We start from the raw sequence: 22,130 nt of genomic DNA, 5'->3' as shown, positions 1-22,130 counted from the left end.
GTTGATTTCATGAGGCAATCTGTCGCCATTATACTTTACATAAATAAACCGCACACATAAAGATAGTTTATACGGCTCCGAAGCAGCTACGTCTACAACAAATCAGGGAAAACTGATACTGTTATACTCACACTCTGACTTACGCTTTTGGTCATTATCTGATAGACACATACACACACACACAAACAGACACACAAACAGACACACACACACACACACACACACACACTGTGCGTATAACTATGCAAAAGAGTTTGCGTTAAATGCCCTGCTAATGTTTCGTAGTGACTGGCTGGCTGAATAAATCTGTTGCATTGTGTAAACTTTCTTAGCCCGCGGCATTTTGGTCTCCACACCTCCGCTTCCTCTGTCATTTACAACCCATTCGCATGCATGGCACTGAGAGGGGGAAAGAGAACCTGTCAGACAGGTCAGAGGAGCAGTCGAGCCCCATCTCCCTCCGTGGGGGTAAAGTGTGTCGCCTGCAGGCACAAGACTGCCTGGCTTGCGTGAGGACAACTGCTTTATCTTCTCATTTGTACTGACCCTTCCACCTGGCCTTTGACAGTCGGCATTTTTATGGCTCTTTTTTTCTCTCCACTTTTTCCTTTTTTTCCCCCATGTAAACTCTATCTCCGTTCCCTAGAGAAGGATATTGATCTTATCAGACGAGAGATGGGATCGTTTTTGTCTGGAACTTTGTGTTATTGCAGCACATTTCCATATCAGGAAAACTGTCGTGTAGGACTACAGGCTATTCTACAACTGAAAACACAGATTTGCAGTGCTATCCTAAATCCACAATAAATGTAGCATGCCTATACACTATGGAGAAAGCAATTTAAACCAGACAACCATTGTACTATTTCCTGCATGCAAGATAAGCTCAATACAGAGAAACCTGAGCTGAAGTGTGAGTGTGAAACTGACCTCCATTTCTTGTAAGATTGATGATGATATAAGGACTCATATGGGTGATGATGACATGAGGAGTTTACGGATTCTGTATAACGGTTTTTTACTAAGTATCCTTTTACATCTTTGGCAGTCACCAGTGTCGAAGCAGGCCACGCAGTGGCCAAGCAGTGGCATTCCCCGTGCTCACCTGTGGCTGTGCATTGGCAGGTAATCACCTGTACGATCTCACCCACTGAAATTGTGAAACATCTGACATATTTGCACCAAGCCACAAATAGTATGTGGGAATGTTTTTTAGCCCGACATCCAGCCCTATCTCGGCAAGACCAGACACATTGGAAGAGTGCGTGGAGGAAGCCATCTCTCCAGGCTGGCACACTGCCCGACTCCTGCATGCTTGTCCTCTCATTCCCTCAATCCGACCTAATTTATGTAAACACCCAGCCCAACAGCTCAGCAGCCTGCCAATGCTGTGTAATCAAAAGCTACATCAGCACAGAGAGGTGGAGGGGCAGGGTGGGGGGTAGGGGGCAGGTGAGGTCGGGAGAGCGAGAGAGAGAGAAAGAATTATAGTGATCTCAAGAAATGTGGTTACAGCCATGGTGGCATTATATTTTATATGAAAGATGACTGACAGGCTGCCATTCCTTCATTTCTGTGGGCAGCAGTGATATAAATCTACTTCTGCTCAAAAACATATAAAAGTGACCACTGACACTTTCCTTCATGGTGCTTAGCTGATGGCACAATTCTAAAAAAAATCATGACCAGGAGCTCAGCTGTGCTGCAAAGGTCTATAGATTGTCTGATTGTCTGGATGATTTGTGCATGATTGCAATTAGCCTATGGCCAACAAACATCTTGCCACTACAAGAGCTGATGCTAACGAGCTGTGGTTAAGCTTAGCCGCTTGGTTACTGTCCTGATGGCATTGCCGTTTGTTGGTTGTCTTTGGCCATCATATCTCTTGTGTGAAAGTGACCACAGCCGCCGAAGCATGGCGATTCAGTTTAGCAGAGGTATTAAGAAAAAAAAAAACACGTATATCTAAATCCCAATGCCTCTGTCCCGACCCATCTGTGGTGGTTTGTGTAATTGAATTACTGTCGAGTGCTGGGCGGTTGGCATCCAGAGAGTTTGGGTTCCACCGTAACCCCTAAGCCTACACTGGCATTAAGGCCGGCCAGAGATTCTGTCCCAGTCAAATAGAAAATGAAATCTCAACCACAGTGTAACTGTTGAGTGCTGGGCAGTTGGCATCCAGAGAGATTGGGTTCTACCAAAACTCCTGTGCTTACACTGGTATAATGGCCTGCCAGAGATTCTGTATCAGTCAAATAGAAAATGAAATCTCAACCACTGTGTAATTCTCAAATACCGTAACTGTGTGACATGTTCTAGGGCCCCTTCCAGCAATACCCCCCGCACGCAGACACCACACTTTGATTCACCCCCTGACACACACACACACACGCACGCGCACACACACACACACAGACACAGACAGACAGACACACACACACACACACACACACACACACAGACACATAGACAGACAGACACACACAGAGTCAGAGACAGACAGACAGACAGACAGACAGACACACACACACACACAGACACACAGACAGACAGACACACAGAGTCAGAGACAGACAGACAGACACACACACAGACACAGACAGACACACGCACACAGACACCCCACTTTGCTTCACCCCTGACACACACACAGAGAGAGAGAGAGAGAGAGAGAGAGAGAGAGAGAGAGAGAGAGAGAGAGAGAGACAGACAGACAGACAGACAGACAGAGACAGAGACAGTGTTATCTGTAACACTGGCTTTGGCAACACTGTACCCAAACAATCATGCTAATAAAGCTTCTTTGAATTGAATTGACAGACACAGACACACACACACACACACACACACACACACACACACACACACACACACACACACACACACACACACACACACAGAGGGACAAACAGACAAACAGACAGACACACACACACACACAGATAGACACAGACACAGACACAGACACACACACACAGACGACACACACACACAGAGACAAAACACACACAAACACACACACAGACACACAAACAGACACAGACACAGACGCACAGACACAGACAGATACATACACACACACACAGACACACACACACTAACACACACACACACACAGATAGACACACACACACACACACACACACACACATACACACACACACACAGACACACAAACACACACACAGATAGACACAGACACACACACACACACAGACACACACACACACACAGAGACACAGAAAAACACACTGATTTTCACAACTTGCCACTTCTCCAAGAAAACCAATCTGATACGCAGAGCTGGACTATTGGAGAGATTGCAGACATTTTTCCACTGAGAATGCATTTTGATGAGAACCTCTGGAGTATGAGCAAAGCCAATGTAACCGCCTCGAGAGGCTGAGTCCTGCATGAGTGGCCCTACTTGTTGTCTGACCAGAGGCAGGTATTAGCAAACTTAAATATAACCTCTTTGCTAACACACCTGTCTCTCATGTCCATGGCTGCATATTCTTACAACGTTGGTTATACAAGAATAAATATTTAAAAAAGGCTTCGCTTAGAATATGTCAAAGGTGTGTTCCCCAGCTTTGAAAACAGGGCAGACTTTATTATAAAGTCTCCATCAAAAGGCTCTAAAGGTTCAATCAATGGAGGACATATATTTCATTTTAATGGTTTCAGACTGTATTCATACTTTCATGCAGATGAAGGTAATTGTATTTTGAGATGAAAGCATAATGTGGTATTTAGTATCTGATCCATTTTTTTCTGATTTGGGCCCATTTGGTCTTCTAATGGCATTGCAGGTGCTTTGATTGGAGGTGCACCTACAGGGAGGGATAGGGAGGGAGAGAGGGTGTCGATGTGGAGGAGGGGACTTTGTAAAATGCTCGTATAAAAATAATTTACAGTCAGTTGAAAGCCGCTCAGATTTACTGGCCATCCGGGAGGCTTTTTTTTTTTCACAACGCTTGGCACGACAGCGGCTTGGGGCGCCTTTTTCATCTGGGGCCTGTTTGAAAGCAACTCCCTCGGGCCATTGTGACATTTCCTTCTCTGCCGCCATTTTGATGTGCTGCTCCCTTTGATGTGGAGTGGGGCTCGGGTAAATAAACACTTGCATCAAACACGGCATCGCGACCTAATGGTTTTGCATGAGAAGTGAGCATTTTCTCAGATGGTGGTTTTGAAGATGTCACTGTGATGTTGACATCTGGTGGTTTTAATGTAATCGGGTGGGAGATAGCAGCACGGGAGAGAGAGAGAGAGAGAAAGAGAGAGAGAGAGAGAGAGAGAGAGAGAGAGAGAGAGAGAGAGAGAATTAAATGGAGAGAATAAATAAAAGAGAAAGTGTGAAAGAAAGAGCACACAAGAAAACTGTGAGTAAATAGCTGGGGAATTTGAGCCACTCCACCTGTGTAGCACTAATTACAAACCTAATATCAACACTCAATCAACACAAAAGGATGTGACAGAAACTCGCCGCAGTGAATGGAGAGGTAACTGGGAGGTTTTTCAATGACAGGTGGCATCCTCTCCCATGGCCAATATAGGTTACATTCCTCCGCTTTCACACACACACACACACACGGATCACTTACATAACATCCACTCGATCACACGCAACATCTGGGGTGCGTGTGAGTGTGCTTTTCAAGCATCCATGCCAAGAGAAGAATGTGTTAAGTGGTGCATCAGAGCAATACAGGATCAATCAGGCAGTCAGGGACAGTGTAAACAGTTCACAATAGTCCCTGTGGCTCCTCTTGTCTGTGAACACCTACAGCGCAGCCAGAGTGACAGAATTATTTTGTCATTTAAGGCAGTGGAAATAAACAGAGGGATTGTGAGGATTGTACACAACTGGACTGACTTCTCCTCAAAGAAACTTCATTTCCAAGACTGCTTGCATATTAAGCACTTCCTATTGCCTTTCTCCACACACACAGAGAGAGAGAGAGAGAGAGAGAGAGAGAGAGAGAGAGAGAGAGAGAGAGAGAGAGAGAGAGAGAGAGAGAGAGAGAGAGAGAGAGAGAGAGAGAGAGAGAGAACCTCCAGCACCTCCTGCCTATCCTCATGATCTGTGCAGACCCTCTGCTGCCGATGATGGACGTTGCTGGCGTGAGAAGCTCGTCTACACAGACACAGGCCTCTGACAGCAGCTTCCTGATGTACAGGCATGCTAAAGCAGGCCACTGGGAGGGAGGGAGTGGGTGTTGCATTCTGGGTACTTTCCCCTTTGTTTACCATCCAGGAACAAGTTTTGCTTCTTTATGCCCCTCTGTGAGTTATGATTGAGAAGTGGGAGACAACAAGTCATTTTGAAATCATGCTTGAAGGTACAAGGGCAATGGCGATGATCACTGATTTAAAACACCATTCTAAGTCCATGGTCCCAAGACAGATGTACCAGATCATTACACTCAGTTTAGCAACTGCTGCTTACATCACAACTGTTCTGCTGATTATCTGCAGAAGACTACCTACTTGACAAACTCCACCTAGGGAAAACGATATTTGTGCTAAATGTTCTTAAAACCTGGATAGGGGACCCAGAATGTTTTATAACATATAAAACCATATAACAGTATATATACATAACAGTGCAATTTTTATTTTAACTACATACATTTTTTAAAATCACAAACTGCTTGCTAACAACATTTCATACACACAATTTCTGAAATGTGTCATTCATTCAGCAAAATCCCATGAAGTTAGATTTTGAAAAGGGATTATTGAGTTTTGAATGCAATGTCTGGTGGAGATCATACTATTTGATGTCATTACAACATAAGAGCAGCAGGCTTTGAACATGAAACGTTATATTTAAAATATTACTAAAACTTTGATATTGAGGCATCATTTTTGACATAAGGGTAAGATGTGTATCCACAAGTTTCCTGTCTTATTTGGCTTATGTTGGCTTAACAGGAATGAGTAAAATCAGAAACAAATGAGTCAGCAATCACAAACAAAACTGTAATAGGCTAGATATGTCATGTATGTCGCTATGGAGACAAACTAGTGAATCCTTTAGGGGTCTAGAGACTATAGCCTCTCTCCTCGTGCCCTAACAGTTGGCGCTTCAGGACCCACTCCAACGCTGCAGCCGAGCCCAGAACCCAGGGCCTTGCCCAGCCAAGCCAGAGAGGATTGGTTTCAGCTGTGATACAGGAAGTCTCATTCAGCGGCTGGGTGTCATTCATGAAAATGTTCCTGTGCCTGTGAATGGGAGTGCCGGGCTGTTCAGTCAGCTCTTTGCGCTTGTAAATCGTTCAGCATTCATGCCACGTCTGAGCAATGGGCCTGACAATTAAGCCCTGAGACTGCCGAGAATACAATAAGGATGAGAGAGAGAGAGAAAGAGAGAAAGAGAGAGAGAGAAAAAAAGTACACCACGTTCTTTGAAATGTCTCTTTAACTGCTTTGCTACATAACTCTTAGGCTGATTAACAGTGCTGTGCAGAGCTGACTCGTTTATTGCTTCGCTACATAACTCTCAAGCCAAGGAAATGTGCTTTGCAGATTGGAGTTTATTTTTGCAGTTGTACACTGTGCATTTTGTAGATTATTTTTATTGATGTAAACAAACCAATCTACCTGTTGCATTGCTAGTTTGTGTGTGTGCGTTTTCTTATTAGGTCAATGGGAATGAAGTTAGTTTTTTCCCCCTAGAAAACAGTCCTGAACATACATGCATATGTGTGTGTGTGTGTGTGTGTGTGTGTGTGTGTGTGTGTGTGTGTGTGTGTGTGTGTGTGTGTTAGCCACTCTATTGTTATGGTGTAAAAGATAAATAGCTGTCTTATGCTTCTGTAATATGTCTCAACACACATCCTTTGGAGCTGTCTTTGCCTTAGAGAAAGTATTAGTGCAGATTAAACATTAGTCATGAATCACCATGGCATGAGTCACTCTGGCTGATAGACAAAAACAATCTGGCCTGAATTGTTTGGCCTTACAACCTTACTCACACTTAAGGAATTTGTATGTTGTATAGTATACCTGTCTATTTACTCTCTCTCTCACACACACTCACACACACACACACACACACACACACACACACACACGAGACAGGGAGACAGAGAACAATGCCAATATCCCCACCCAAATTGTAACAGGATGTCCTCCGACACCTTCTAACACCATCTTCTCTTTTTATCCTTATCCTAGCAGCTCTTGTTCATGAATCTGTCATCCCCTTCCCTTTCTCTTTCTCTGCCCTCTCTCCATGCCTGACATAATTCATTTGAACAACAGCTGTGTACCTCTCTTTGATATCCATCCAAAATGCTGCCTAGCACTTAGAAAGATGCCACGGTTGTAACTTGTTGCAATGCATCCACTACATGCTCAAGCCTCTGTCTTTTAAGCTCCACTTGCTTGCTTGGGGAGATCTCAAAAGGCACGATGTAAAGGCGCAGCGCCATTCATCATGAACTCGTTTGCACTCCAGCCCCGGCGTGCTGCTGCGATTCGCCTCCTGTGGGATCTGTTCCAGATATGTGAAAAATGCCTCGGTCAGGTTTTGGTATGGGGAAAGACCTAAACGCCACCGTGTCACGCCAGAGCCCGTGTTGGAGCCGAGGCCGAGTGGCGTACGTGCACCTTCACAGCATCGCGCCCCTATCCCCTGTCCTGTCCAGGCCAGCATAGAGGATTTAATAGTACGTGTCTGATGCTCACACGTGTGTACACACACACACACACACACACACACACACACACACACACACACTCTATCTCTCTCTTAACAGAAAGACAATCACTCACGTACAAGCACAAGTGCATACACAAGCATGAACTTGCACACTCACACACATGTGCATATACAGTATACGCTTCCCCTATCTAATATTCTTACTCATACTCTTATATACACAAAACCTAAACAGTGTATCATTTGAACCTTTCTAATGCCTTCTCTCTCTCTCTCTCTGCCTCTCTTACCCTCCCTCTTTCCCTCCCCTTCATGCTTGTATGCTTCAATTATCTTGAATTAAATTGTTCTGAGGCGTATGTTGTTTGCTTTTTCATGGCATAAATCCTGAGATAATAAACCAAGACAATGACCCCAGGCTCAACAGTAGCCGTCTTCAGCTTGTTTTCCTGCTGATATAATTACGGTTATGCTTAATTGGTAGATGGCAGCCTGTGTGTGCTGGCTGACAGTCAAGTCGAAATGACTTCTTCACACCTGTCGTGCAAGTCACTGGGAGATCTTTGGCAGGTTGATTCGTCAGATTGAGAGATAGGGGCAGATAAGAAGAGGAACTCAGCATGTCTCATAGCACGGAACCATAAACATTTATACACATGTAGTTGGAATCAGTGCAGCACATCGCAAGTGGGAAATCATTTCCCCTAAACGAGTTTTCAAGTGTACTACTGTAAAAGTGAACTACTAGTACACTAGTAAAGTGAACTACATTTGAATTATCTATGGCATGGCTCTGATTAAATGTATATGTGTTTCATTAAGTAAATGAGCGTACTAGCTCCTGATCCTGAGACACCCGGAATCCTGTTTGCTTGCTCACCTGTTCATGTTTATCTTCTATCCCAGAGTGACATTACTTCTTTCCCCAGCTTCGATAGGTGATGCAGGTGTGTTAAGCTGCCACATGTGAGACATACCTGTTCAACAGATGAGAAAGTTGGGGGCTGTGTAGTCTAGACATAACATTTGGATTAGGATATTTAGCAAAGTGGACCCAGCAAAAATGATATCCTGAAAAAGATTTTAGCTGTAAGATGGTATTGCTAACAGAACTAATGAAAAACACCTCTCCATGGTCCATCACAGAAACTCTGATCTTCACATTACAATCATTGAATACATTAAGATTTTCATTAGTCATCAGACAATGTCCTTTTTATAGTAATCATAACAGGGAGGATACACTGGACACGTAACTCAAGCGTCTGCTGCAACAATTAGCTTCCACTGCAATCAATGGAACTGGCTACACCAGACGTGATGACAACGCGTACATTCCAAACAATTAGATCAGTCTTCTAAAACTATTTTTCCGCTTCGCGAACGGAGTGTTTCACTTGCAGACCAGATGTAGCCCAGGCCTAAGAATAAGTTGATTGTATTTGTTATGGTGTTTGTTGATTGCATTAACAATCTAGAGGTCTGATGGGACCTATCTCTAACACTAAGGACAAGGTGAGGAACTGTGGGCCCGGAGAGTGGTGCTAGTGCAGGCTGTGCTAAAGCTCTGGCAGGTAGCCTGGGCTGCTTTCCTGTTAGGGCTGCTTGCATGCCCATCAGCAGCCAGCCCAGGACAGACAAGGGTGGAGGGGTACGCTGGTGCCCTGCGGCGACAGCAGTTTATTTAGAAACTGGCAACACCCAAAGGGCCTGGGCGAAGAAAGACAGCTTCCATTCTCCCTCTCTCTCTCTCTCTCTCTGTCTCTCTATTAAATCTCTATTACTCCAAAAACACATGCACAGCATTGGCAAACAAACATTTAAAAAGCTTCTCAGCCACTGGTGTGCATGCCGACTCGATATGTAAAAACACAAAAACGTGCGCACTCTTAAACACTCACATGCACAGACATACAGCTCACATACAACAGTCAAAGAATGCAATAAACAACATCTCTCTCTCTCTTTCTCACACACACACACACACACACACACACAAGCCAAGCCTTTAGAGATAGCCCTCTTTAGTGTTAGCTGTTGACAGACTTCCATAATCTCATAATCGGATTACAGGTCATCCTTATCTCACACACTATTTATCACACACATCACACACACACACACACACACACACACACACACACACACACACATATTCATTCATGCACACACACACAAGCTCAAGCACCAAACACACTATACATTAATAGTCTTGTCTACACCTACAATACTTCCTCGTACACCCTCTTTCTCCTTCACTCCCTCAAATACACAAATGCATACTGCATGCCCATGTGTACATAAACACACACTGTCTGTTTTGGATACTGTTTATCTGTAATGCATATACATTCACTGAAAAAGCGTTCTCACACACATGGACACACCTTTCTCAGGAATCAACATGCTGCTGGCTCTATCCCTGAAACATTCAGACTGTATAATGGCGGAGAGGGGACTGAATATTTTAAACCCATGGCCGTAAACGTACCAATAAACTATTGATGTGCCAAGGTTTGGGACTTTCTGCAATATGAAAACTATGACAGGTTGCAACTTGTGTTTGGAAATGGTTCACTGTCTAAATCTCCCACTTACTGGTTTATGTTTTACTCACCTATTGCAGCTGGCAGGCTTTCTCTCACACCTGTTGTAAGGTGTTTATCTTATGTGTGTCTGTATATATATGTGTGTGTGTATGTGTGTATGTGTGTGTGTGTGTGTGTGTGTGTGTGTGTGTATTATTGTATTGCGTGTTGTGAGTGGAACACTCCACCTTGGCCTCTTGGCATGCAGCGTTGATTAAATGTCTGCCAATGAGAGAGAGATGAAGATAACACTTGGCACGGAGCGACACTCGCGCACGCCACACACACACACCTCCTCACGCAAGGCAGCCATTAGTCTCAGATGGATTTCACAACACTGGCTTTAAACAATCTCTTGCGGCACCGCACATGGGAAAATTAATGGGGGAATATTACTGAGATGGGATTTGTGTGAGTGTAAACATGCTTGTATGTGAGTGTACGCATGTGTCTGCAGTAGACAAGGTCTTTGAGAGTGTATATTTTAGTCGATATATTGTGTGTTTCAGCTTGTTTCCAAGCCCATGCACAATGTCTGTGATTGAGTTTAAGTCTTTGTATGTGTTTGTGTGTGTGTGTGTGTGTGTGTGTGTGTGTGTGTGTGTGTGTGTGTATGTGTGTGTGTATGTGTGTGTGTCAATCTCAGCTAAAATTCGAAGGAAGAGAGGGGAAGGAAAGAGACTGCCAATAAAACCATTACAAATGTTATGCATTTTTAGGTGCAGTCCAGTTCATGGCAAAGTTTGAGAATACCAGATTGGCTTCAGGGAATATGGAGGATATAGATAGCACTCCACAGGGGTGGATGCTCACACTTAAAAACAATAGGAACATCATTAAGTGTGAACACGGCCGCCAAACAATGCTCCAATAACGTTTATGATGGTCGAAACTATTCCTGACTGCTGCGGTCTCCTGTAGCCATACCCAACCCACTCTCTGTGGGGTGATTTCCTGTCAGGTTTGGGCCTATGAAGGAAACTGGGAACTATTTAAGCAGACTTTTAAAAATCTGACACCTTTCCCAGTTTTGTTACTCACTGATTATATAATGTGAGACAGAAATAGGAATCCTTGCAGATCACCACAAAAGCAGTGTATTAGCTAAGGCGACGGTTTATTAAAAATGATCTCAGGACTGGCCACAAAATTGAAAGATGCAATGTTGAGATAAACGCTAATTTTGCATGCACTCATGCATAGGACTGTGACAGCTTTTTAAACTTGACTCGAAGGCCACACATGCTCTGCAAATTGGCTCAAACAATATCACATACTGTATGCAAATAAAAGACAAAACACAAATCAACACAGACAACACAGACCCTCTGACACACACACACACAGTAGCATGTTGCGCCTGACATCCTGTCTCAGAAGGGTTGAAGGGTCTTGTTTTGCTTGAACCCGCTTCAGTCGATTACCCAACAGGGCCCTGAGGGAGAGGGACTTTGTGCCGTCCAAGGAAAACACTGGGCAGTGCTGATAGATGCCTCACCACCACTCCCACTCCCCCCATGTACTGCTGCTGCCCAGCAGGACTGTCCCATCAAGGGTTAGAGTCCACAGCTGAGCTCCCCCCCCACGCCCTGCAACCCTCCACCCTGCATCCACAAACCCTACAACGCTCTCCCTTTGGCCTCTGCTTGGGAAGGAATGTGAGGTATTTCACAACTTTCAATTGTTTGTCTTGTGTTTCCTTTCTCTCTCTCTTTGTGTGTATGTGTGTGTGTGTGTGTAGAGGGGGGCACTAACACTAAATAAAATAATAATAAAAAAAGTAAACTCTTTATATTTTGTGATGTTTGGTCATCTTGTGTTTTCAAGGTGTGTGCACAAATATTTGCAGAGTCCATTATTTTCAACAATAGACAAAAGTAATCCCAAATGTTGTGATGCATGTATCGTGACTTATCTGTGCATGCTTTGGGATACTTTCTAATTGAAATCGGCGACTTCTATTTGAGGAAAAAGGAGATCTAAATGCACTCAATCACTGCCAACTTCTCTATTTACACAACAGTAGCGTGCGTCCAAAAAAACAGCCACTGATTGTTTTGATAAAACGGGTGACCCGCGAGACTGGCCGATGCCCCGCTCTGCTCTCTCTCTTCACAACCTCGCGAACCTTGGCAAAGCCCAAGCAAACACAGTCTGCACGCAATGCCGGGGCTGTGCCACAATGATTAACCCGTAGATGCGCGCGGAGCGAGCGAGCCCTCGCGGTGCTTGACAAAGGTCCGCTGCAAGAGGGAGAGTCGGTGGGTGGGAGTGTGTGTGTGTGTGCGTGTGTGTTGGAGGGGAGGGGTGATGTGCTTCATGCCTGGCTTGTTTTGCGTGACAAGCGTCTCCATATCTTCTTTCCCCCACACGCTTCTCTTTACACGCTCCTTTCTTTTCTCATTTTCTTTTGCCCCTCGCGCTCAATTTTCTCTCCTACTTAACTAGTCTGAGTCAGCGAAAGAGAGCCGTTTAGTGGCACCTTCGTGTCCGAAGCAAGCAAGGTGACAACAAGATGAATGACCGAGATAGAGATTTCCGCACGCAACTATTGTTGTTCGCTGCGAGCAGAATTAAACCGACAGTTGGGGGTCGGGGGCACTGTTAGCTCACTTACTAATCTGCCGCGGATTCCTATCAGTGAGGGGAAGGTGATACAATTGGTCCCCCACCCCCTCGCGCTCCTTTGTGAGCTGCTTGCGGAAACTCTGCTCGCGCGACTCAGCTATTCTCTCTTGCGTGTGGGCTTGCGTGTTGGAGGACCGCATTGAGTGAGAGAGCGGCTGAACTAATCTTGATGTTGCGTTTCTGACCTTATTTATCTAAGATTCCCACGCTCCGCTTTACACCACGGGTTATCTAATAGGAGAGCGGACTCTTTCACGACCCAAGGGCTGCTCTCTGACTATTCACTCTTACATATTATCAAGTTGTTGATTAGTTTTAACTCCTGACCCACTTGTCACAAAGTTGTCTCAGTTAAGTCCGTAACATGAAAAACTAAACGTGAAATGTAAAACATCTACACATCTAAACACAACAAAACTAGACTACAATTTTTAAATTTTGTACAATATATTCCCATTTCTAGTGTGTACATCCATCTTTATATGTTTTTTTTTTTTTATCTCCACATGATGCATGTATATAAGGTGTATGCTTGCTAACATGTTTCTGTGCCTGAATGTGTAAGTGTGTAACTGTGTCCCTATCATGTTAAATCCTTCTGTTGGTGGAATTGCAAATCACAGGCCAGCCCAGTCTAGATTGGGTATCCCTGTGCCAGTGTGCCATGGGCAGAACTGCAGTTCATCAGTTGGGACAATCAACTGGTTAGGGAATCAGGCTTGTCTGGACTGTCTGGAAAAATGTGGGCAGAATAAGCCACATCAATGCCACTCCCCTGTGTGCTGTGTGTTTGTATTCACCATGGATGGGTAAAATGCAGAGACCGAATTTGCCTCGGGATTAATAATAGTATTAGTCTGTTGGTTGGTTTGTCTGTCTATCTATCTATCTATCTATCTATCTATCTATCTATCTATCTATCTACAGCCTATTAAGTTTGTCCTTGTCTGACCACATACAAGGACAGAAGCTTGGTCCTCAAAAAATCCAAGCATCCCTTAACTCAAACTCACTGTCATGACAACTGCCTTGTCAAATTGCCTGTTTAGGCCACTCCGTAATCCCAATTCATCCATAATGCAACTGATGTCATTCAAGTTATTGGCAGGCCAGCTGACAATAGTGTAATTGCCGTTTAAACTGTTAAGGTGTCGGGTTCTTTAGACGTGAAAGCAAGGCCTTCTTCTTTTCCTGTTCGTGTCTCTGCTCGCATGCAGCTGGGTTTGAGAATTCGTGACTCCCAGTAACAAAACCTGTTGCTTACCCAATGGGGTATGTCTATAGGGGAAAACACAAATACTCTCTCTCACACACACACACATGCAATCTTGTTTGGCACAGACATGGAATGGTAGTGAGTTGATTAGCAGTAAGAGCATTAGGCAAGGCTTCAACCCCTATGCTGAACACCTAGGCACACAGACACACACACAAACACAGACACACTCACACACACACACACACACTCACATACACCCACCCACACACTCCCACCCACACACCTGGTTGTAAGGTGAATGTGACAGGTGTTTGGCTGTTGCGTGCTCAGACTTTGGCTTTCTTCACAGTCGTTTGACTCCCTTCATCTTGCACGCTCTGCTATAGGGAGATTCCTCTGCAGGGTCGTCAGAAACTGCACTAGTTTGAGGATGGCAGTTTTGCTTTTAGTTACCGCTGATGATTATCAGTGTCACGCATTGGCTTTAAGGACTTCTCTACACTTTCATGATCTTAATGTTCCTAGTTCCGTAATGAACCATAGAGTATATGTTAAATGTATATGAGGATATATGTTAAATGTAAACTTTCTGGGTCTTAAGAGGATTTTCTTGATAAATGAAAAACTTATACCCTCAATTCATAAATATTATTTGAGTAGTAAAATAATACCTTGCCTAACATTTGAACTTCTGCCAAGACAAGCAATTGCAAGAACTTAAAAGAGACATGTTTTGGGAGTGATTAAGGAATTAAAATGATGCCATGGAAGAGGAAGGTGTTCAGCTTCAGTCCCATTTGTTGTCATACAATGAAAGTAAATGCACTGATATTATTTATCTATACCAATATAATAATGTGTTTTTTCGTACATGGAACTGGGCAATTGTCTCCCTTTCTGTCAATTACTGTATGATGGCTCGCCATTACTGTATGAGCCCCTTTAGATGATTAGGGTAAACTTGTGTTTATTGTGTAACCCAAAGCTAAATGTCTCCTTTATCAGTTTCATGTGATATGAAAGAAAAGAAGCAGGCTCCCCTGTTCACACGCAACGGGACCTGCCATGCTTGGCACTACCGTGACTTCTGCCTGGGCAACGGCTTTTTGGGGGATTTAAGCAGTTGATTTCAGCCCTGCTGTTTTGCCTGCCTGCTGGAACCATGAGTGGCAGATCGCATGACTCCAAAGCCCAAGATCCTCGCATTTACAGAAGCTATGGCGCGCAAATATGTGCACCTCTTTGCTCAAAGAAAAAAAAACCTCTCACGTCCTGCGCTCTTTGTTCTGCGAGTTTAAGACCCTTGTGTCTTTCCAGGGGCTGCTGCCTTCGCGTGACTGACCAAGCAGATTTAGGATTGTCCCGAACAGCGAGCCCACCCCTCCAAGCGGGAGCTCCGCTTTCTCACGCGAACACAAGTACCACGGAGCCGCAACTCGATGGGGTAGGCTCCGACGGGTGGCCGACACAGCGGGAGTCGACAGACGCATCAAGCAACACGACTGAAGTCGTGTATGCTACTGCATGGCACTGAGCTTCAGGCTGGAGAGAGAGAGAGAGAGAGAGCGTTTGTGTGTGAGTGTGTGTGTTCTGCGCGCGCGTATTTGATAACTTCAGCACATAATTAAACAGTCCCACTTACTCTCCATCCATCTCGGGATATAATTTCGTACGATAAAGAATTTAATTGTATGATTGTAAATAACGGCCATGATGTGACATCGTGATTTAAAAAGCCATTGCTGAAAGCTATACATTTGTTTAAATTATAAGTTAAAACTGTTTAACTTAATGTTTTATTAGGCTGTAGGCTAATTAAAGGATTAAAGTTTTGTAATCATATAACCCAGAACAGACCCGTCACAAAAGGATGATTAAAAAGTCTGGTCATTTATCAGAGGACCTTATGGCTCGGCCTTGACGCCAGGTATGTTCAAAGAAAGTTTAATTCACCTAACGCACGGAAAAGGGCTCTGTTTACGATGAACTCATTTACCCTTTCACCTTTGCCGTTGCTGACGGCGTTTCCCCCCAGCACCAAAAAATCAGGTTGGGGGCAGGCAAGGGCTTGGCTGAGGCGCTCTCACGCAACTGGCCAATCTTTAACTAGAGTGCTAACAGGTGCATGCACGGAATGGCATCTGACAATTTTATCACAACTTTACCTGCCGTGATAACACACCACCACGCAAAGCCCATCAATTTGACGGTCTTTTATGGCTTTATTAGCCAATTCAGCAAAAAAAAAAAAAAACTTAACAAGAGCACAGCAGTTTTGACAGATACGTAGCTTACCTAATGGTCTGAAAATCAATATGGCAAAATATCAACGTATTGCAATGCGCACAAATTGCTAGCAACTAAAATAAATAAAAATAAGGATGCCAAAAAACATGGGGAATGGAGTCATTTTCTTCTGAAGTAAAACCCATTTAAAGATTTAATAAACAATCCGGTTTTTGGTTTGATATTTGCGGTCAAATGTCGATTAAATACTTTCAATGCTTTAAATTGCTCTTAAAAGACGGAGATGAATTCTGGCTTGGTCCGCGCCATTAGGCCTAGTGTTTCTTATGTATAGAGTTAGGACTGTGTACACACTAGAATTATTTCATAAGCCTTTTGTGTTTTAGAGCTAACACTGAATGGTTGAGACTTGCAGAAGCAATTCACTGAATAGCTTATAGCAGAGTACTGAATAAGAATTGCGGAGTGAAGCTTTCACAATACAACCCATCATCAATGCTACACTTTTCCGTCCTGCGTCTTATGTTTCCTCCTGTTTTCATTCATCTATTGTGTTCGTTTGTTTTCTCATGGTGAAATGTAACGTTTTTCAGATAGCGTTGCCGTTTTTTCTTGTTGACATGAGTGAGATTTATCCAACTGTCAGGGAAGAGTTCTTTGATTAAAAACTCTCCGGGGCATGAAGTTCTTCTGCGCGGAACAGACAGCTTTGCACGCCATAGAAACCTGTTGCCTAATAAGTTGAAGGGATCTTGGCAAAGGTAACATGACTACAGTATTGATGTCTAATCATTTCCTCAATAATGTATGACCATTAATAACCCCTGACAATATAAACACACACACATTATCGTAATATTATTCTAATATTTAATACAAATAATGCAGTATTGCCTTTGGTTCGCATCAGGGAGCTATGGTGAATATTCCTGGCATTATTATTAGTGTTCTGTGTTCTTCATAAGCACTTGGCACCTGATGTTATGGTCAGAGCCTTATTTCTTTATTAGTCAAGTAAATAGCTGTAAAATAATTGGTGTGGAATCTTTGCGTAAATGTCATAAAATTGCTGCACTGCATATGAAGATGTGAAATGAAAAATCGGTTGACAAGGCCTATGAAATTAGCGCACACGAATAATATATTAATGTGACGTCAAACGTAAACATTACTAGGAAAAAGCAAACCAAGTTGACAAATTGAAATGATACTGCGTAATTTTATAATCCGTGTTATCTTTTGTGAGGGGAGTTTAACTTTATTACCCACCAATGAAAGCACGCCACAAAGACTGTGCCATTGTTTTCATAATTGAGTTGTAATCTGTCCTCTTTGCTGCTCTACCTCAAAGTGACCGGCGCTCTCTGTTCTGAAGCGCCCTTCGTTGCGTCACGGAGCCATCAGCCAATAGAGCCAAGAAGCGCTCTATAAAAGAACTTGCTATTCTATCATTCAGAAGCTTTCTAGGAAAGCAACAAATTGAAATTTACTAGCCTACTGTAGTGGGACCGTACACTTACGGAACTACACCTGTTCAGTGACCACACTGATTTTGGGTAAGTCGTTTGTTATGTATCTATCTGTAGCGTTCTGAAATTACAGTTTAAGTCGCAGTAATTGCCTCTATTAATAGACGAATCCGTGTTTCAGGTGTTACCCTACACACATTCAGAGTAGGTTATTTTTGTAGTTCTTAAGTTATAGTTTAAAGGATGTGATCTTGCTGACACAGCGCAACATTATTACTGAAGAAAGACACGAATCTATTCAAATTCTACAAATGGTTCTTGCAGCTGTTAAGTAATCGCGTGTGGGCTGGAACGAATTGTAACATATTTTCAACGGTACTTTAGCACCATTGGAAATGGTCCCGTAAACAAGAATCAGAGTAGGCAAAAGAAAAGTTTAAAAGGCGCGTGTCTCCACAGCAGTGTAGCATGCCAGCGCGCACGTTTCCAAGTTGCGCATGTGTCAGCCTCAGCTGTGTCAGGATCACATAGAAGTTGCTTTATTAAACTTACTCTTTTAAGTCTTTGATTTTTGCCGCTGATTATTTTTAATCCCATTTTATCCCACAGGCATATACCAGTATCAACACATGCTCAGACATAAACCTTAGAAGAAGGAAAAAAACTTCAACCATGGCACTTCTGGTTTTACCTCTGTTGGGGGCTTTGTCAGTCTCTGAGAGCCTTGTGGCCATTGCAACAGTTTGTTTGGTGTACCTGCTCTTGCAACTCCGCACAAAAATCCCTGAAGGTCTCCTCCAGCTTCCGGGTCCCAGGCCCCTCCCTATCATCGGCAATGTTCTCGAACTCGGCGGCAGCCCTCACCTGAGCCTCAGCGCCATGACCAAGCGCTATGGCCACGTGTACCAGATCCAGATTGGCATGCGGCCCGTGGTGGTCCTCAGCGGTGCCGGCACGGTGCGGCAGGCACTCATCAAGCAGGGCGAGGACTTTGCCAGCCGTCCTGACCTCTATAGCTTCCAGTTCATCAACAACGGCAAGAGCCTGGCCTTCAGCTCCGACCAGGCCGGAGTGTGGCGTGCCCGCCGCAAGCTGGCCATGAATGCCCTACGCTCCTTCTCCACGCTGGAGGGCGAGAATCCAGCCTACTCCTGCGTCTTGGAGGAACAGATCAGCAAGGAGGGCATCTACCTGGTCGAGCGCCTGCAGACGGTGATGGACGACAGCGGCAGCTTCGACCCCTTCCGCCACATCGTGGTGTCAGTGGCCAATGTCATCTGCGGCATGTGCTTTGGCCGGCGCTACAGCCACGACAACGAGGAGCTGCTGAGCCTGGTCAACATGAGCGACGAATTTGGACAGGTGGTGGGAAGCGGGAACCCCGCCGACTTCATTCCCTTCCTCCGTTTCCTGCCCAACAACTCCATGAAGACGTTCATGGACATCAACGACCGCTTCAACAACTTCATACAGAAGATTGTGCGGGAGCACTACGAATCCTACGATAAGGTCAGTAAAGGTCAAAGACCATATAAGTGTACGCACATCACAGTAGTATACATAGTACGTGGACATCTGTTGCTCACAGGTTTTGTTCTCTTTCAGAATAACATACGCGACATCACAGACTCACTCATTGACCACTGCGAGGACAGGAAGCTGGATGAAAACTCAAATGTGCAAGTGTCAGATGAGAAAATTGTCAGCATTGTCAATGACCTCTTCGGTGCCGGTGAATAACTGAACACTTCTTTTTTTCTCACAATATCAAAATAATGTGTCAGTTGGTAATTATGTTCACACACTGAATATGTTGACTGTATAAGCTAATATACAGATGAGCTTTACATTTGTGTACAATGAATTCACAGATTATGTTTTTAGGATTATGATTCTTATGATTATGTTCTGTTATTATAGGATTTGACACCATCAGCACAGCTCTGTCATGGGCTGTTGTGTATTTGGTGGCCCACCCAGAGATCCAGGAAAGACTTCACCAAGAAATAAGTGAGTATTGTTACATCCAAAATCATTACTATTATAGCAAAAGATAGGCAATGGATCTCTGAAGAATCAACACTCTAAGCAGAGGTTGTTAGCACTGAGCTCATTTGTTGTCCCCTTATCTCTTTTGCAGAGGAAACGGTTGGGATAGAGAGAAACCCACATCTGTCGGAGAGGTCCAGACTCCCTCTTTTGGAAGCCTTCATTTTTGAGCTGTTCCGTCACTCCTCTTTCCTACCTTTCACTATCCCACACTGGTAAGTAACACAGTCTCATTCAAAAACATGGATGAATACTCTGTGTATAACTGCTGGATATCATCTAACTCCTATATTTAATTTACAGTACTACCAAAGACACATCTCTCAATGGATACTTCATCCCTAAAAACACTTGTGTGTTCATCAACCAGTATCAGGTCAACCACGACCCGTAAGTGTTAACTTGTGATCACACTGCCACTATATTTTGTGCATTGATCATGTTGTATGTAAATGAGCAGATACTTTTCTCCTTCAGTAAAGTGAAGGATTTGTTTTGAATTCCACCATCTCCTTTTGTGACCCCTCTCAGTGAGGTGTGGAAGGACCCCGAGATTTTCATGCCAGAGCGTTTCCTGTCTGCTGACGGCACGGAGGTGAACAAGTTGGAGGGCGAGAAGGTGCTGATCTTCGGAGTGGGCAAGCGACGCTGCATTGGCGAGGCCATCGGCCGTGCCGAGGTCTTCCTCTTCCTTGCCATCCTCATCCAGCGCCTGCAGTTCCACAAGATGCCCGGCCAAGAACTGGACATGACCCCGCAGTATGGCCTCACCATGAAACACAAACGGTGCCACCTCCGTGCCACCTTGCGTCCACGGGAGGAAAACTGAAAAGGAAAAGGGGAGGGGGGTATCTCGCCCAGGAATTTTGCACCTAAATATTATTTGTCTTTTCAGGGGGGTGCAAATCTCCATGCAAATATAAAATCCAATTTGCTTGCATTTGCTGGTGTCCAGACAAAGTAGCAAGTGGAATAGTGTAACAGGGTCCACTGTACTATCTTTGGTTTGTGCGTTTTCAGAGTGTACTCAGCAAGCTCACTGCTGATTGGGCAGGGACATGAGATGATGTGGATCTAAGAAGTTGTGAATTATATGAGAGGGCTTTTTGTAAGGTAGACAATGGAAAAACAATGCTTTTCATAGACTGAAATACATCCTTTGCTCATCCAATTAACTGACAATTCTGCAGAGGAATTCTCCATCTGAGCACATAACTACCTGGGCTCTCAGACAGGCAAAGTCAATGTTTAAGAGAAACACTGCAAGCACCCTATAGAAGAAAGCAAATAATTTCTGCTCTTTTCCAAGCAAACTCAGCTCAGGTCAAACAATCCTACACTGTTTGATGTATAGCAGGGACATACATATCAGCTGCTAATTAAAAGGGGTAATTTTCATCGGAAGGTTTATTGTAAAATATATTGCGCACAGAGGGGTAAAATATGTTATAATGGGAGGTGATGTGACCCTACCACCCACTTTTTAAAAATATATATATTGCTAAATTGGCAGAGGAAATGCAACATGTGCCTTTTATAATATACGGAGGACCACATATGCTGCTTGATAAATCTTTGATGTGCTGAATTAGGATTACATGAAATTAAGGCCATCTATATATCAGTCCTTTGAAAATTTCAGGTGGGTTTTAAAAGACTAAAGCTATTTTGTATAACAGTGCAGTCCTTTAATGTGATATGATGTGTATATGAGTATTTTGGCTGTTGACTGCATTGACTGTATATATAGAGCAGTCTATGGTTGACTGTTAGCTAGATTTGAATGTGCCTGAAAGGGTTTATTTTGTATTCCTATGGCAAATGTGCCATTTGTTTTGTTATTGCCTTTTACCCCACACAGAATGTAGCCAATTTGTTTATCTGCTGTATTCCCTGTTTGAGAGTGTAAGGAGTGAAACACTGTGCAGACAATGAAGGATTTGATAAAAGACACTGAGCTGTGAAACTCTGAAGAATATATCAACAAGCTATTAATTATTCATTAATCCCGACTTGTACATTCATTTTTTGTGATATTTTGTCTTCGATTTTGTCATATTCTTTCTCTTGGTGAATTGGTGTAACTTGTTTGTGTATTTATAAATAAATAAAAAAATACAAAATAATAATTAAAATAAAAAAAACTCTTCTGTGATTATTGCTATTTTAAATTTCACACATCATACAATTATACAAACAAAATAGAGGCTACTGTACCGCTTAAAAACAAACAAACAAACAATCAAAGGAAACACTTA

The 22,130-nt window shown here is 43.6% G+C and overlaps 1 protein-coding gene and 1 long non-coding RNA gene across 3 annotated transcripts; one reads left to right on the top strand and one right to left on the bottom strand.

The window, feature by feature from the left end:
* Positions 1–5,622: 5,622 nt before the first annotated feature.
* LOC125307024 lies at positions 5,623–10,313 on the bottom strand. Of its 2 annotated transcripts, XR_007195637.1 has the most exons (4): positions 10,290–10,313; positions 8,553–8,649; positions 7,281–7,504; positions 5,623–6,335 (listed from the first exon to the last, which is right to left on the bottom strand). It is a non-coding gene; the product is annotated as an uncharacterized LOC125307024 (long non-coding RNA). The 2 variants fall into 2 exon arrangements; XR_007195636.1 differs by having other exon boundaries at positions 5,623–7,504.
* Positions 10,314–17,803: 7,490 nt separating this feature from the next.
* LOC125307023 (cytochrome P450 1A1) lies at positions 17,804–22,005 on the top strand. Its single transcript, XM_048262729.1, has 7 exons — positions 17,804–17,910; positions 18,433–19,332; positions 19,429–19,555; positions 19,744–19,833; positions 19,964–20,087; positions 20,176–20,262; positions 20,404–22,005. The coding sequence occupies exons 2-7, from the start codon at positions 18,496–18,498 to the stop codon at positions 20,699–20,701; spliced, it is 1,563 nt and encodes a 520-aa protein (XP_048118686.1). The 5' UTR covers positions 17,804–17,910; positions 18,433–18,495; the 3' UTR covers positions 20,702–22,005.
* Positions 22,006–22,130: the final 125 nt, after the last annotated feature.

Source organism: Alosa alosa, chromosome 14 (assembly GCF_017589495.1).
Source record: "Alosa alosa isolate M-15738 ecotype Scorff River chromosome 14, AALO_Geno_1.1, whole genome shotgun sequence".
In the NCBI taxonomy this organism is placed as follows: Eukaryota; Metazoa; Chordata; class Actinopteri; order Clupeiformes; family Clupeidae; genus Alosa; species Alosa alosa.
The sequence above is the reverse complement of the archived record's forward strand: the minus strand, read 5'-3'. Positions and strand labels throughout refer to the sequence as shown.